This window comes from Setaria italica, chromosome III, assembly GCF_000263155.2.
Source record: "Setaria italica strain Yugu1 chromosome III, Setaria_italica_v2.0, whole genome shotgun sequence".
NCBI classification, from domain to species: domain Eukaryota; kingdom Viridiplantae; phylum Streptophyta; class Magnoliopsida; order Poales; family Poaceae; genus Setaria; species Setaria italica.
Window position 1 is genome coordinate 48,867,790 of NC_028452.1, and position 17,029 is coordinate 48,884,818.

The window sequence follows — 17,029 nt, forward strand, 5'->3', positions numbered from 1 at the left end:
TAAAATCTGCTCTTACAAATTCAGGATGGAAAATGCGTACGTACATGTATACCTCTCCGTTCGCGCGCACTTTACACAGTTTTTATATGAAAAAATTTTGGGTACGAACTTGCACGGGTCCCTGTCGGCAACCTCCACGTGCCACACGAACCCCAGTTGGGCGACCAAACTGGACGTTTTTTTTTGGCACTATTCATTTACTGGAAAAACCTGTTTATGGGCTCCAACCAACCTCTCCCTGAAATATCTTTTCTTGCCGTACTTGGAAACCTTTCATAGACTGTATTTTTTTTTTGGGGTAAAGATAAGATGCCAACACGGCATTTCTATCGGGTGTGTGTGTCTTAAAAAGGTCAATGCAAGGAGAAAGCAGGCAGAGAAAGAAAGCGTATTGGCTTATCAGCGTAGATTCTGGCCACGTCACTACCAGTACACGTGTACTTTGCAGTTGCAAATTTGTAATGCAATGACTTGTCAAACTCTACAAAATTGTTTCACATGACATCATTCGTTTTTCCTTTCTTTTTTACATAGAGTGCCATGGTGAAATCATTTACCATGGAGCCTCACAGCTAGCTAGGCAGAATCAAGACCTGTTCGACTGGACTTATAAACCGGCTGAAAAACTGAAACGGCTGATTTGTTGTGAGAGAAAAATACTGTTCGGTGGCTGATAAGCCGGTTGATAAGATGAAGTGAACAGGCCGAAGGACCTGGATGTCGTAGACTCGTAGTGACAAAAACAATTACAAAAAATTTGATAATCACAAATATATACTACTATAGTATACCTTATACTAAAAAATTCAAATCGACAACGCTCATGAACTTGGCTTACTCCACTAATCAGAAATACAAATTGACGATCAGCTGCCGTCGTACTCGCATTTATATTTTATAGAGACACTAGTCAGAGCTAAGAGTTGATTACGAGACCTGATTACCATCCTAACCATGTACACAAGCTGCCGTAGATTCTCCTTCCATCCTCCGCAGTGTACGCGTTGCTTGCCAATCAAAGCTTTGGAATTTACTAGTCCGGCTTGATCCTCTGCACACCGTATAAAGACACAAGCACCATCGGCACGCCATCCAAGAACAGCAGCAGCGAGGACTCTTTCGTCTTCCCCCAATCCTGTCCAAAGAATCTCCTCTGCTCGAGCTCAACAAGCAAGGGGAGAGAGGAGAGGCGGCGGCCGGCGGGGAGCTGCAGAGGCCTGCAGCCCGCGCGAGGAGCAGCTAGCTCCATCCCCCCCGAGCTCCCGCCGGCGAACGGCGCGGTAAAAGGCGCGCCTTTGTCGCTGGTGCCTCGCGGGGCCGCGCGCGAGCCGACGGGGTTCGAGGGGGCGGTCGGCGGGATGGGCGGCGGGGTCCGGGCGCTGATGCGCCGGAAGCAGGTGGACTCCGAGCGGGCGCGCCCCGGCGGCAGCAGCCACCAGCTCCGCAAGGAGCTCTCCGTTATCCAGCTCGTCACCATCGGTAGAGGCCTCTCTTCGAGCTCTTGCTTCTTCAGTTCTTCCTTTGAGCTTTGTTTGGTTTATTTTTGGTGGATCTTTGCTGGGATTTTGTCGGAATCTGGAAAGACGCGAGCTTTGCTCTGCTGCGTCTTTTGTGCTTGGATCCTGGTGCTTCTCTGCGTTAGAACCTGTTGTGTTTTTGTGAATTAGTTTTTTTAATCAGAGTGAACGACGCAGGTTATATAGCTATGAGTTGCTGAATTCGAGAGCTGTTCGTACTGAACTAGAGCTAGATTTATGTTACTCTGAGATTTCACTTAGAAAGTTTTCAGTTCATGTTTCATTGATTCTTACTCATGAGCAAAGGTTGAAAGGAATCTGAATTCTGAAATGGATACTGCCTTTTCTAGTTCTTGGTGTACCTGTTCGACTTGGTTGTTGTTGGGTCAGTGTTGGTAAGGTGAGTGGTTTCCCATTTGGCCTCTTGGGCTCTTACTGTTCCTGACATTTTTATCCCGATTATGTAAATGCCCATGGTGCATCACTTATGCTAATCATGTAAATCATCTAGCTCATAAAGCAGCGCAAGCCGCAAGGTGTAGAAATGTTAACATGATTCTGATATCCGCTAAGTGTTTTCCGCAATTTTGTAGACCTATGCGGGGATGGCTCGTTTACTGGACTAACTATTTTAGGCCAAAAAGATCATCTGTCTTTATTACTAATTATAGTATCTCATTAATGGAAGTGTTGATCATGGTGCCTGTGTTATCCTGTTATGCCTCAGGTGTCGGTTCAACGATTGGAGCTGGGGTGTATGTTCTTGTTGGGACAGTTGCTCGGGAGCATTCTGGGCCAGCATTGACTCTTTCATTTCTGATAGCCGGAATAGCCGCTGCACTTTCAGCGTTCTGTTATGCAGAGCTTGCTAGCCGTTGCCCGTCTGCAGGAAGTGCCTACCATTATTCATACATCTGCGTTGGCGAAGGGTAATTTACTGATATGATGGAGTTAACATTGTTCATTTCGAGCATGTCTTGTGCTGTTGAGTTGCTGTTCTGTGCTCACATTCTTCAATTTTTCATTACCCAGAGTGGCATGGTTGATTGGTTGGGCTCTGATACTGGAATATACAATTGGTGGATCAGCTGTTGCCCGTGGCATATCTCCCAATTTAGTAAGTGGGACTTCCCCTGCATCTGACTTGTTCACATGGCACATTGATCAATGGTTGAATCTCCATATCTATCTTTACAAACAGTAAAAGTATTAACCCTTGTTTTCAGGCCCTATTTTTCGGAGGATCTGATAGTCTGCCATGGATCTTAGCACGCCATGAGATCCCATGGCTTGATGTTGTTGTTGATCCTTGTGCTGCATTCCTGGTATTCCTTGTAACTGGTCTGCTATGCGTGGGGATCAAAGAGGTTGCTACATTCTCTGATTCAGCAATAGCTATCAACTCTGTCTCCAACAATATGATCTCTGATCTTTCCTCTCTGTGGTTTTTTTTTTCCAGAGTTCATTTGTGCAAGGAGTTGTGACAGTCCTGAATTGCTTTGTGATGCTATTTGTTATTATAGCCGGTAGTTACATCGGCTTTCAAACAGGATGGGTTGGCTACAAGGTTGCTGGCGGGTAATGCTAAAAATCCTGATACTTTGGTTTCTTTTTTTTTTCTCAAGCCCGCAGGTAGGGCACTTACACAGTTATACTACATTGATTTCAGATTTTTCCCTTATGGAGCGAATGGAATGCTTGCTGGGTCAGCAACTGTCTTCTTTGCCTACATAGGCTTCGATTCAGTTGCCAGCACTGCTGAGGAGGTTAGGAGACGTCATGTTTCCCTGATTGATTTGGCACTTCTTATTTACTGGATCATTGGCATCAAATGAATGAAAGCAATGAGATTGCGTGGAATAGTAGATTGGATTGATAGAGGGATAGGTGTACATATATATAGGGGGGAGGAGATCTTGAGGTTTATAGAAACAGGACCAATCAAGATCTCCTCATATCCCTCTAACCAACCCGGGCAGGCCGGCGCTAAACGCCTGGGCTCAGGCCCAACATACACACGCATACATGACATATATACTGTAACAATGAATAATCTAATTCTTTCATCCAAAAAAATGAAAAATCTAATTACCTTATGTTAATTTCTGACAGGTGAAAAATCCGCAAAGAGATCTGCCACTGGGAATCGGAACAGCATTGTCGATTTGCTGTTCCTTGTACATGCTGGTTTCAGTTGTTATTGTTGGTCTGGTACCATACTTTGCTATGGACCCAGATACCCCTATCTCATCAGCCTTCGAGAGACATGGAATGCACTGGGCAATGTAAGGACTGCTTCCTTTTTCACCATGGATGATCTGGTGTGCAACTGTGCATCCCACTGAGACTGTTCCTGTGCTTGTATTGTTATAGGTACCTTGTAACAACTGGTGCTGTTCTTGCCCTCTGTTCAACCTTGATGGGATCTATATTGCCACAGGTACTGACATATCTTAGTCAATGAATCATTCATTTTTTTTTTCTGCAATTCTGGTCAATGGAAAATGAGCCAACTGTATAAGACCTGCTTTAAATGATTAACTGTATATTACCTTTGTATTCTGCAACCTGCACCCTTTCTAGACAACATCTGAAGAATATTGGCATATGATCTGGATATAGATTATCAGTTCTGCTTTATTTGTTCTCTCAACCAGCATATGTATGACAACTTCGTTTTATGCTGCTATGGATATTTATACTTCCACATGTTACTTCCCTCACAGCCAAGAATATTGATGGCCATGGCACGAGATGGCCTGTTACCATCATTCTTCTCTGATGTCCACAAGACGACACAAGTTCCAGTCAAAAGCACAATTGTGACTGGCATCTGCGCAGCTTCTCTCGCTTTCTTCATGGATGTCTCTCAACTGGCTGGAATGGTATGGATTTACAAATCACTAAAACATGTTATTCGGGCTTATATATGTACTTCATCTGAGGTTAATTTAGTGAATGAACCTTCGCCCCAGAGAATGGGGAGAACATGGCAGAGATCATAGTAATGTATGCATGTGCCTGTGTAGGCATTAGTAAAGAATGTAGCTTGAAGCTAAAAGGGTTTGTTTTTGGTTGCAGGTCAGTGTAGGCACGCTCCTCGCATTCACTATAGTTGCTGTGTCCATCTTGATTCTCAGGTATGTTCCTCCAGATGAGGTACCTCTGCCATCTTCCCTGCATTCATCATTCCGTTTGAGCCAAGGAAATGATGAGGAAAAGCTGAGGGATACTCTTGGAGATGAGGATCATGAACAAGAGGCATCTGAAATTAGCGATGTTGTTGTAGTAGAATCAGTTAAGGACCCCCTTATTGAGAAGCAGCTGTACGCAAGTATGTATGGGAAACTGCATGTCTGACTTAATATGCTCTAAATTTCTATTTCAGTTAAGGTAGCTAATAAACCTGCCTGGTGATTTTTAGGCAAGCTGGATGAGACAAAGCGGCGCAAGATCGCTGCTTGCAGCATTGCAGCTGTCTGCATAGGAGTTCTGGTCCTCACAACTTCAGCCTCGGCGACATTCTTGCCCTTGTAAGTACCAACTACTCAGCTTATTATGCTAACTCCCACAGTAAACTATCCTGCATACAAGCAAAACACTCAACAATCTAACATATGCCCATGTCAGCCTGGTGAGATGCTTCGTTTGCGCTTTTGGTGGCCTACTCCTCCTAACTGGTCTGGGCGTGCTCTGCTGGATTGACCAAGACGATGGGAGACACTCCTTTGGCCATTCTGGAGGTACTTTGTCACAGCACACTTGGCCACTCTTTGGCTAGAGATCATATTTGTAAATTTACTTGGCCTTTACATATCTTGCTGCTGCTGCTGCTGCTGCAGGATTCATCTGCCCATTCGTTCCGTTGCTGCCAGTGATGTGTATTCTGATAAACACATACTTGTTGATCAACCTTGGGTGAGTGTCTGATCCTTTCCAACTTGTCAACTACATGTTCAGAATCGATACATGGTTTCACATGTCTGAACTTGTTGATTCACCCTTGCCTTACTTCAGTGGCGGCACATGGATGCGAGTGGGGGTGTGGCTGGTGATGGGGGTGTTCGTGTACATCTTCTACGGTCGCAGCCACAGCTCATTGACGGACGTTGTGTACGTCCCTGTGGTTCAGGCGAACGAGATATACGGGTCATCATCTTCTTCAGGTTTTGTGGCCTAAGGAGTGAAGGAAAGAGACATTGTCGAAGCCTATCTTGAGCTATGTGCTCAACTGCTTTCCGCAGAACCTCAAGGACCCTGACTGGAGCAAGTCCCTGTTTGAGCTATTATAAAGCCATTGCAGGCAAGGGTTTGAAGAATTCAATTCATATGTCAATTTCTTGTTAAAATGTACGTGTATAAAATTGTGATGCACGACCATACGTGTGCTCCTCAGTCGGAGTAATGTAAATATTAAAATTATAGATGGAATTATTACTTCAGGTGTTTAGAGAAGGAAGGCTGGTCTAGGTATGTGTAAGGTTTAGTACAAGTTTGCTCCAAATTTCCAAGAATTGTACCTCTAGTCCCCTATCCAAAAAGAATTGTACCTCAAGGTCTTAAAAGTTTTATAAAATATAGTGGATAATACCAAGTGTGGTCTCGTAGGAGGCAACTCCACTCTACACCTGTTGTTTGTCATACAAGCAGGTGGAATTGGAAATACGATGAACATAACATGAGCAGAAGAGCTTCTGCTCGTGCAATTAAATTCACCTTTGCAACTGAGTTTGAGTATACATTAACAGCACACAAGATTTTAACCAGACTAGCTACGTCACAACACACACACACAAAAAAGAACATGACAACACAGTACGTCGTGCAATTCTACCAGCTTTATTGAGCAGCTTCAGGACAAGCAGTAGTATTTTCGGCGAGGGGAACGCGGGCTACTACATCACAGATTTTTCTCCTCTTTAAGCGAAAAAAATCTGTTCCATGGGCCGAAAGTGCAGGCCCAACAGCCGAACGCTTGAACATTTTTCCCTCCTCTCTTCCAAGCTTGGCCGTTGGCATTCACCTGCAAACTAACAGAAACATATCACAAACCTAAGTCTTGCATACAAGAATGTCACGATCCTACTGATAACCAGAGCAAAGTCTTGTTCTCAACACTCTTGCTTGTGCAGGAGGCACCATGCATGTGCAGAACTGGCTCCATGCTTATGCCTGCATCGATCTTTGACGACCCCTCTCGCATTCAAGCAAACGAGCGTCGTCGACGATCACCATCGATCTCTGACCTCGTGACGGGCGAGCATATATTCTAGACGTACGTGCAGTGCCCAACACAACCGCCGTGTGAATAATGTACAGTTTTACAAACTACTACACATATACTGTGTGTCATCGTCGGTTCACGTACGTAGCTCCACTCCGGAGCTCTATAAAAGCACCCACTGCCCTCTCCATCGTAGCACCGACACCCATAACAACAGCAACTTCGTTCTTCTTCAAGCCATCAGCATCCTCCTCGCTCCCCCCTTCATGCCATATATGGATTACTCGATCGACAATGCTGCTGTCGGTGCTGTTCATCCACCTGCTGTTTGCCACGCTCCTATACTCCACAGCGGGCCCCAGCCCCGGTGGATGGATGGCTCCTGTACGTCGCCCTCCTGCTCTTCTACGCCACCCTCTACGCCCTCCGCCTCCGCGACCTCCGCGTTCCTCTCGGCCTTTACAACTTCGCCGCCGGCATGTCGTGGTGGACCGCCGCCGCCGTCTGGCTCGATCGGCCTCGCGGGAGCGGCGTCCTTGTTCTACGACGTCGTCATGTTCGACTTCGACGACGGGGAGGAGCTGGCGGCCGACGTGCAGGTGCAGCTCCAAGTGAGGCTTCCAATCTGACGACCGCTGCCGCCGCCCAAGTTGTATTATGGCCTCATCATTTCTTGTTGTGAATCGAATTCTCATATATTTGTTTTTCAGCACACTAGCTACTACTCCCTCGGTCCCAAATTACAATTTATTTTGACTTTTATAGATGCATATTTTTTACTATGTATCTAGACATATAAGTATATATTTAGGTGCATATTAAAAGTTATAAATTATGTATTAAAAAAACCAAAACGAATAGTAATTTGAGATGGAGGGAGGGAGCGATAAGGTTTCTTCGTTCTTAGTGTGCTTATTGATTAATTGCTTTCTGCACGCAGTTTGAACATTATAACGCACTACAGCACATGTACACCCAGAGTTGAGGAATTAAAGCCAAGAGATAAAAGTTAGAGCTTACATTGTCGTCTCTTTGTTTTACATCCGTGTTAGTCAATTCTTGCACATGCATGCATGCTTTCCAGAATCATATAGATGAGACCCACAGCATGCAATTACCTTTCCATTGCTGCCATGGCCTCCTCCTCCTCCAGCATCACGCACCCATACTGAGGGCTCGCCTGATGACGCTGGAACAGTGCCGTCTTCACTTGGTTTGGGTCCAAGATTCCGATCCCCGGACGAGTCGGAAACTGGAACATCGTCATCTTCTTCCTGAGAGGGTGCTGTTCGATCACAAATTAAAGCCGCAAGAGGTTATTACTACTGGAAATCGCTTTCCAAAACCCCATCAATGTACCAACTCGTCAAAATAAATTATTTTAAATTCAGGGAAGGCTCTGCACACACGCAAGTTACAAAGTCACTCAAATTTTCATGTGAAATATACACGGTACGTACGATTCAAATACCGTACTTCTCACCTTGCACGTAACTTTTATACATTTCACCTACACAACACATCAACTTGCATAAAAGATACTTTCCTTTTAAATTAACCAATGGAAGACTCTTTAATATTAAATGGTACTTCCTCCTTTTCAAACTATAGGTCGTTCATAGATATTATTATTATTATTATTATTATTATACATCTAGACATACACTATATTTAGGTGCATAGCAAAAATTATACGCCTAGAAAATCCAAAACGATCTAGTACGGAGTAAGTAAATAGTATCTATTAGTATAATACTCTATCAACAACTTGCTTCTATTTGACGGCTGGTACACGCACCAGGCCTGACACGCACTGACCGGGTCTAGGAAAAGTTGTTTCGTTCTACGTGACAGGACAGGAACGCGGGTTTTGCTAACAAGAAAAAGTATTATGCGCTAATTAGTAGCTGTCCTGATGGGCAGAAATGACCTGATCGATCCCTGATGGGGCCAAGAGGAAACGCAAAAGATCGAGTGGAGCTGACTTGCTTGGTTACCGCTTTCCAGCAAACTTCCTGCATGCGCCAGTACCCAGCTGTTTTTTAGGTTAAACACTTCGTCTTGTGGTAAAAGGTTGCGGCGAATGAATCCCGTGTGCATACCAAACGGCTTTCAAAATAGTAACGTACTTAAAAAACTGAAACGACTCTGCGTAAAATGCACGCGAGATCTATCTCAAGTCCAAACTCAAATCATTCCGACTGCTTGTCCGTTTGTGTTTGACCGTGACGTCGCTCCATCTTGCTCCGCGTCGAGTGCAGTTTGTATCTTTGCTGCATTTCCTTTGTCCGTTTGTGTTTGACCTCCTCTATTTTTTAACATATATCTTGATCTATTTATGATGAGTGATTGACCGGATGATTTGAGACTTTTATCGGTTGAGTCTATATGTCATATGTGCTTGATTATGCTAACGGCTAGTCGGAGGTGTTGTGCTGTGTGTGTTGTGTTGTGTTGTGGTGTGTGTAAAATATATCTTGTGTGTTGTGTCCCTTGACTTGTGATGTGCAGGTGTAGGATGTGACATGGCGGTCGGCGGCATGAAGTCAGGTCAAGCGAAAGGTTCATGCCGATAAAATAAGGCTGTAAAGGGTGGACACGAGTAGGCTTGGACCGAGGGACCCGAGGAGTCCGGGCGGAGTCATGAGCGATCCACATGGTGCACGGAAGAGCAAGAGTACACGAACGGGATGGAGACGGCATCAGTCGAGTCAAGCGGGACAAAGGCGAGTCGAGTAGGCGGCCTAGGATCGGGAGCGAAAGACTTGGAGGTGTCGAAGGCTTGGCGGAGGCTGGACACGCGTCGACATCGGTGAGTCACGCCTTGTGGGGCATACGAGAGATGGGCGACTTCGGTACGGTCAGACGACGTTGAGTCAGAAGATGTGTGGCACCATCGCGAAGCTTGCGTCGAGGCGAAGCGATGTCGTGAAGGCGCCGGGTCCGTCCGATGTACCGATAAAAAGTTGGACAGTTTTACCCTGTGGGGTATTTGAGATGTATGCTTCATGTAAGGGTATTCTGGTCATTTTCAGATGCCTATATATATGTGAAGAGGGCTGTTGGGGCAGCTACACATCTCTTGGGCTCTTTGGTAGTGGGCTTCTCATTTTGTTGGTGACAGCCTTTGGGTGAGAGAGAGGGAGAGAGATGAGAGGATTTTTGATTTGATCTTTTTGCCAGCCAAAGCTTGAGTAGGGTAGGAGTGCAATCCAAAGATCAATTTCGTGCTCACTTATTATATCCTCTTTGAATCTAAAATTTATATTTTTCGGTATTTTTGGAGGTATTTTTGGGGATTTCTTGTTCTTCGTGTTTGGCTTCAAATCCCGTGAGATCTGTTGGGGATTTTTGTTGCTGGGATCCTTGTGAGCAACCTGATTCCCCCTCAAATCCCTCACTAAGTTGGTATGGATTTGGATTTCCCTGAAATTCCCCTTTTGACCGAAATCATAAAATCCAAGATGAAGTCTTGGTCTTTTCGAGGAGATCTTTTGGAGGAAGACTCACCGCTTCTGGGCAAACCTCTGGCTAAAATTTCGTGAAGTTTGGACATCATTTGATCGAGTTTACCTTTTCTTTGGATCTTGACCTGCGCAGGGAAAATAAGAAGTTTTGGTTTTTGCAACTGTTGGCGCTAGAAATCAACTGATCGAATTCCCAGAGTCGGACACACGACCCGGGAGAATCTGCTTAGCTCCTGTTCGGGTGATCGCCCTGGTGCGGTTCGCGCGGCGTGCCAGCCAATTTGACCAGTTGATTGGTAAGGAAATAAATGTGTCAGTTCCCAGAGGTTGCGATCGGCTAAGGTTCCGATCTCAAGAAAGCTTATCAGCGATTCGGCCGATTTGCAGTAATAAAGGAATCGGCTATGATGCAACCGATTACCAGGCAACGTTTGTAAAGAAAACTACTAGAGTAATCTAAACAACGCTACAGTAACAACACTAGGAACAGATCTAATCGGCTATGTATGAAATAGGTAGATTAAACAGCGAAGTATAAAGAAAGCCGAAATTACTGACTCCTAGCTGGATAACTGATGATAAAACTAGAACAACAGGTAAAACCTAGAATTCTAGTAAATATCGATAACTGATGAATAAATCTAAACGAAACGACAGCGATGCGCTCGAAGTTAAAGCTTAGATATTACTCGATAAGCGGAACTTACAAAATTGGCCGGAGATCAAGTTGATGCAGCCCCGCCAACCCGTACGAACTCGTGAAAAGAAGAAAAGTGTTGGCGAAGTCGCCTGCTTGAAAGTAAGTACGAGGAAATAGTAGTTTGTTGTATTGAGTTGATGATGATTACAGATCTACAAGGGTGGCTATTTATAGCCCCGTACAGACGACTTCTTATCCGACTAGAACTCTATCCCTAAATTTAAACAGAAAATGAATATTTACAAGTACGATTCGTACTATTTTCACGCGCTTCATGGGCTGACCCCCTCTTCATCTTCATAATCTTTTTTAAGCCCACATCGGCCCAACTATTCCATCCTCCTAATCGGCCCATCACCTCTTTGGCAAGGGGGTAACCGATCAGGACCCACATGTCGAGGGCTCAGACTCATTTCGACCCTGGGAACTAAGGTCGGACGAGGCGGAGATCCTCCCTTGGAGGGTCGGGTGCGTCCGATCCTAAACCTCAGGGGTCGGGCGAGGCGGAGATCCTCCCTTGGAGGGTCGGGCGCGTCCGATCCTAAACCTCAGGGGTCGGGCGAGGCGGAGATCCTCCCTTGGAGGGTCGGGCGCGTCCGATCCCAAACCTCAGGGGTCGGGCGAGGCGGAGATCCTCCCTTGGAGGGTCGGGCGCGTCCGATCCCAAACCTCAGGGGTCGGGCGAGGCGAAGATCCTCCCTTGGAGGGTCGGGCGCGTCCGATCCCAAACCTCAGGGGTCGGGCGAGGTAGAGATCCTCCCTTGGAGGGTCGGGCGCGTCCGATCCCAAGCCTCAGGGGTCGGGCGAGACGGAACTCCAAGGATTAATCGGCCGACCCTCGACTGTAGCATTAATTGGCCGATCCTTGACTGCAGCACCAATCGGCCGATTTCCAATCGTCGCCCTTGTATCTCGCCGCATCTCCTAATTTCTTCCACTTCCAACGCCGATTTTACACGTGTCAAAATCTGGCGTCAACAGCAACTTTCTTATTTTGGGAAGATCTCTTGGGAATAGGCTCTTGATGGTCTTGGAAAGTCATGGTTTCAAATATCGTAATTTTTTAAGTTCATTTGATCGAGTTTTGCTATTTTCCTTGGAGCTCCTGTAGGCTGTCTGATGAAAAGAGGAAGCTACAGTTTTGGCTCAAGTGGTTCCGGTTTTTCTCTAAAGCTTGTGGTTCTTCTTTTGCTCTCTCCGTGTTTGCTTCCGCTAGGTATCAAGAGCTTTCTAGTGTTGTTCCTAGGTCCAATAACATCTCCCTTGGCTTTGTGGATCTGACAATTCTAGAAGAAAGATGTGTGAGTTGATTTTGGGACTTGGTCTTGTTGTTGGGAAGAATTCTTTAAAGGCTCCCATTCCCGTCGGCCGTCCCGTGGTGAAGTGCAAACTCAGGTCCCGTTTGGATACTCCCTGCTAAAGTTTAGCACCTGTCACATTGGATGTTTAGATGCTAATTAGGAGTATTAAACATAGATTAATTATAAAACTAATTGCACAGATGGAGTCTAATTCGCGAGACGAATCTATTAAGCCTAATTAGTCCATGATTTGACAATGTGGTGCTACAATAACCATTTGCTAATGATGGATTAATTAGGCTTAATAGATTCGTCTCGCGAATTAGCATAGGGTTCTGCAATTAGTTTCATAATTAGCTCATATTTAATCCTACTAATTAGCATCCGAACATGCTAAAGTTTAGCACCTAATATCCAAACATCCCTCCATCGTTCCGACTGTCGTGACGTCACTCCACCCTTCCGACTGTCGTGACATCACTCCACCCTGCCCCGCATCGAGTGCAGTTTGTGTCTTTGCTGCCTATCCTTTGTCCGTTTGTGTTTGACCTCCTCTACTTTTTGGTGTTCTATATATAACTAGCAAGATGCCCGTGCGTTGCTACGGCGTTGCTATGGCGAAACATGTTGCTTAGCGCGCGATATTTTTTATCGTGTCGTGTAGTGCACCAAATTTTTTATCGTGTTGTGTAACTTTTTTATTTTAGTAGTATTGGACTTTTCATATATAGTAAAGTACCCTACGAGAAAATAAAAATATAACAAGACCTCACTTGGCGAGTCGCTGAGTCTGCGCAATTTCCGACCCGTAATATTTTCCAGTGGTTTTCAACCATGCACACAAAAGCCAATGAGCAAAAATAAGCAAATTAAACTGATACAGTTCACCTCGCTGCTGCCTCCTATCGTTGGTGCCAGTGACGGGGTTGGCTTCCAAAAGAATTGACGCATTCTTTGCGGTTTGCGCAACTGCTTGACCCGTCGTTGCAAGGTGGTGTTTCTGCACAGGCATCCATGGCGGCTTCGTCCTGGTTGCTGATAGCCTGATAGAGCTTCGTCCTGACCTCCATTGCCCCCGATCTAGTGCCCAACACTTACTTGCTAAGGAATGTTAAAACAGAAAAAATATAGCAATGAATTTCATAACTAAGCATTGGGGGAAAACAATTAAACTGTCCAGACTATATGATGTTACTCTGTATCAGCAACATACAGAAGATAAATTAGAAGAACTGAACAAAAACAATAACAGTCTGCTGAGACTTACGAGCAAATGTTCGACTCAGGAAAGCCTGAAGCAGCTCAAACTGAAAAATGTCAGCAGGTTATACAAAGCCATGCCTTTGCAAACCCTTTATTCAAGCTTTCACTATATATCAGGTCATGAGACGTGGAGTGAAACGCCTAAGTTGGGTGGCATTGAGTTAGCAGCAGCCCTACTTGTGGTCTTCGATGATGAATAGACAGTACTGGTGATTCGGATAAGCTCATTAATCAGAATTTTAAAGGAGGGATCAATTAACACACTAACAAAAGAATTTTAAACTTAGTTGTCCCAAAAAGAACATACCTGTTTAAAAAATCCATGGACTAAGGCAACAGTCCAACTGGTATTCTTGAGATGATTCCGAATTGCTCGTGTCAGAAATTCATTCCATACAAACATTGTTTCATAAACAATGTCCAGTATTCTTCTCAGTTATGTTCTTCTGAAGGCTGCGCATGATGTTGTAAGAGTAGCTGAAGAAGAAATCCTTTGAAAGATCAACCGAGCAAAGTAGGCGCTTATATCTACAGAAAATGAGAGACGAGAACATAAATCACTTTAGAAAATTTGAAACTTGTAGTGTATATCTGAAAATGAATATTACAAGTAGAATGCTACTGGAGCAAGAAAATTTGAAACTTTTCTATATACCTCCAACTACATGAACACCTTACACAAGGCTCAGAACTGCAAGAATTCTCATTATGTATACTGGCTATATGAGTTGGATGGATATTGTTTCTCAACAGGAAAATTTATACACATAGGAGAGATGTGAACAAATATTACTCTATCGCTGTACAATCAAACAACATCATGCAGATTTGCCCATGCTCTACTGGAACATAAATAAGGGATCCCCATAAATAATGAAGAGAGCTTAGTATGTCATCATGCAATTTGATGCAAAACAGTACAAGGGGGAAAGATGCATCGACACCAAAATTGTATCTCAACACAACATAGCAACCAAACGAGCTCAAAATTCAAATACGTGGAAAAAAGGGTAAACAATGAGATAAATTAATAAGAAAGCTAGAAAATGTACGCTAGAATGCAAGCTGGCATTTTTGTTAAGAACCACTGATGGAATTACAACAGGCAGTACACAATATTTACATGGATGGATGGACTTAGTAATTTAGAACGAAGGGAGTATATGGTCCACCACAGCGGCCAAGCCAGCTTCTACGGTCAAGTGTATTCCAATCTCCATTATACTATTGAAGAGGTAATCATCAGGCTGGCAAAGAGGCAAATCAGAACATCCCATGAACAAACACTGAAACTGGCATATACGTAGGCTGCAAACTGCAGGCTTCCATTATGCCAATTTCTAGAACCTGCTTAAACAGATTCATTGTTTTAAAAGCATCCACCTATCTAAACCTTACCTCAAAAGAAAAACAAAATAATAAAAGACTCTCAGATTAGCTGAAGATCACTGAGGAATGCTAAGGTAAAACCCAAAGCAAAACATGATCCAAGAAAAAAAATACATGTATGGCGACATGGAGTATTGATAGACTGGTTAAGCAGCAAGGCATAGTACAATAGAGATGCATATTCAGATCTCTATTCCTGCCACAAAAAATTTGATCATTAAGCTACAGACATATCAAGATATCCCTTCTGATCCAAATCTCACATGTGAGAGAAGATAAATGGTTATGAAATAAGAAAAATAGTAACCACTATGCACCTTATAGTAAGTTGACCCATACAGCTTCATAAAAACATTCACCGCTGGCTCCTGTAATACGACCTCCTCCTCCTCGTGTAATACATATCGGATAACAAAAGGTAAATAATCATCTAAATCTGAGGTGAACTTCAAATTCTGCAGTAAATCCAAGCAATGGGAGTACCAACACTCGAGTAAACAATCAAGGAGTCATTTCGCACGATTAGCCTTGCTCAGAGCTACCGAGCTAGCTTGACACAAAGGGGAAACGGACCTTGCAGGAAGCGGCGGAGCGAGCCAGGACGATGGCCAGCGGGGAGTGGTCGCAGAGGGCGGGGAAGAGCCTGCCCCGGCCCCGCGGCCGCGACGACGAGGAGGAGAGCGACGCGCGGTGGGGGCGTGGGGAGGAAGGGTCCGATGAGGAGGCCCTGCGGCGGTGCTGCTCGAAGGCGCGGAGGAACTCGAGCGCGGCCGTGGCGGGCGGGCGGGCGGCGCGCCCACAGGCCTCCTCTCCTCCTCCCTCCGGTCCCCACCTCCTCTCCTTCCCCCCCCCTCTCTCTCTCTCTCCTCCCTCTCCCCCGGCTCCTCCTCCCTCTCCCCCGGCCGAGGCGGGCGGCCGGGGCCGAGGCCGGGGAGGGGGCGGCGCGGGAAGGGGTGGCTCGGTCGGCGCGGGACATGGAGGGCGGCGCGGTCGGGTCGGCGACGCGCCGCCGGGTTGCCCCTCGCCCTCGCCGCGCCCAGGGGCTGCGCGGGGGCACGCCCAATCCCCCGAAGAAGCTTTTTCCCCTTAACCACCTCCCTTCCCTCCTTTTTCCACCCGAGCCCCCTATCTCTTCAGAATTGGACTGCGGGTTGATTTCACAAAACGTTAGGGGTTTTTTTGCAAAATGACCACGACGTACGAAAACCCAGGCAGAGGCGTTACTTGCTTTAATAATAGGTATAGATATATATGTGCGTGGAGATCTTCAAGTAATCAAGTTGGTGCTGTGTATTTTTCCCCCGTAAGATATTAGATTTGCATCACCTTGCTATTCTTTTACTATCGTGGGATCATCGACACTCCGGAGAGCAAGGTTGTCTTCCGGCCCCCCGTCAGGCCATCCATCAGCTACCTCGAGACACCATGGCCAATGGCGCTGATGAAAAATGCGTGCGCACTTGTTGATACATCCAAACTGTCCCGTCTACTTTTTCCATCCATCAGCTGCCTCATTGTTAGTTCTATTAAAGTCATCAGAGCGTCTCCAAAAGTACCCAAAATATATTCCTAAAATTCGATTTTAGGTACTAGTATAAAAAAAATATTGCTCCAACAGTTGTCTACATCAGTGTTTAATTTTTGGGCACACATTCAATCCTAGAGTCAACCAGAGCTATTTTTGGCACCCCTCCCACCTACTCCCATTCCGCGTAACGATTAAAGGGACATCCGGTCGTCCACGTCTCCCGGTAGAAAACATATCCGCTTACACCACGTTTGTGAATTGTGAGTCCGTCCCCCCGGCCGCCGTGCCATCCCGGCCGTATGTCCTGAGGCCTGCGCGGGCCGGTGATCGAGCAGGGCCCTGAAAGCGGCCGTATGTGCTGAGGCCTGCGCGGGCCGGTGATCGAGCAGGGCCCTGAAAGCGGCCGTATGTGCTGAGAGGCGAACAAGCAGCGGCGCATGCAGGAGAAAGCGCCGCGTGGCACTCGTCTCTCAGGCGGCCAAGTGGCAGGCGACTCCCAACTCGGCAACTCGTCTCCGCTCGCAAGCGCCTCAACCGCCTATAAAACGACGCGCGCGGCACTTTGAAAAAAGTACCTGAACCGACTCTAGCTACCTCTGTGATTTGAGTAGTCGAAGTCGATCGATCTCGTTGGAGTAGC

The 17,029-nt window shown here is 45.8% G+C and overlaps 1 protein-coding gene and 1 long non-coding RNA gene across 3 annotated transcripts; one reads left to right on the forward strand and one right to left on the reverse strand.

Annotated features, from left to right (window-relative positions):
* The first annotated feature begins 1,056 nt into the window (after positions 1-1,056).
* Positions 1,057-6,111, forward strand: LOC101758075 (cationic amino acid transporter 2, vacuolar). The gene is made up of 14 exons (XM_004963113.4): positions 1,057-1,479; positions 2,245-2,446; positions 2,550-2,634; positions 2,744-2,884; positions 2,977-3,095; positions 3,187-3,283; positions 3,630-3,802; positions 3,891-3,957; positions 4,244-4,402; positions 4,599-4,851; positions 4,942-5,050; positions 5,148-5,260; positions 5,360-5,435; positions 5,535-6,111. Exons 1-14 carry the CDS (start codon positions 1,359-1,361, stop codon positions 5,695-5,697), a joined length of 1,878 nt encoding a protein of 625 aa, XP_004963170.1. The 5' UTR covers positions 1,057-1,358; the 3' UTR covers positions 5,698-6,111.
* A 7,057-nt stretch (positions 6,112-13,168) lies between these two features.
* Positions 13,169-15,459, reverse strand: LOC101758490. 2 transcript variants are annotated; one of them, XR_002676802.1, is made up of 4 exons: positions 15,435-15,459; positions 13,780-14,000; positions 13,477-13,678; positions 13,169-13,310 (listed from the first exon to the last, which is right to left on the reverse strand). It is a non-coding gene; the product is annotated as an uncharacterized LOC101758490 (long non-coding RNA). The 2 variants fall into 2 exon arrangements; XR_214973.2 differs by lacking the exon at positions 15,435-15,459 and adding an exon at positions 15,179-15,363 and having other exon boundaries at positions 13,170-13,310.
* Between the last annotated feature and the right edge of the window lie 1,570 nt (positions 15,460-17,029).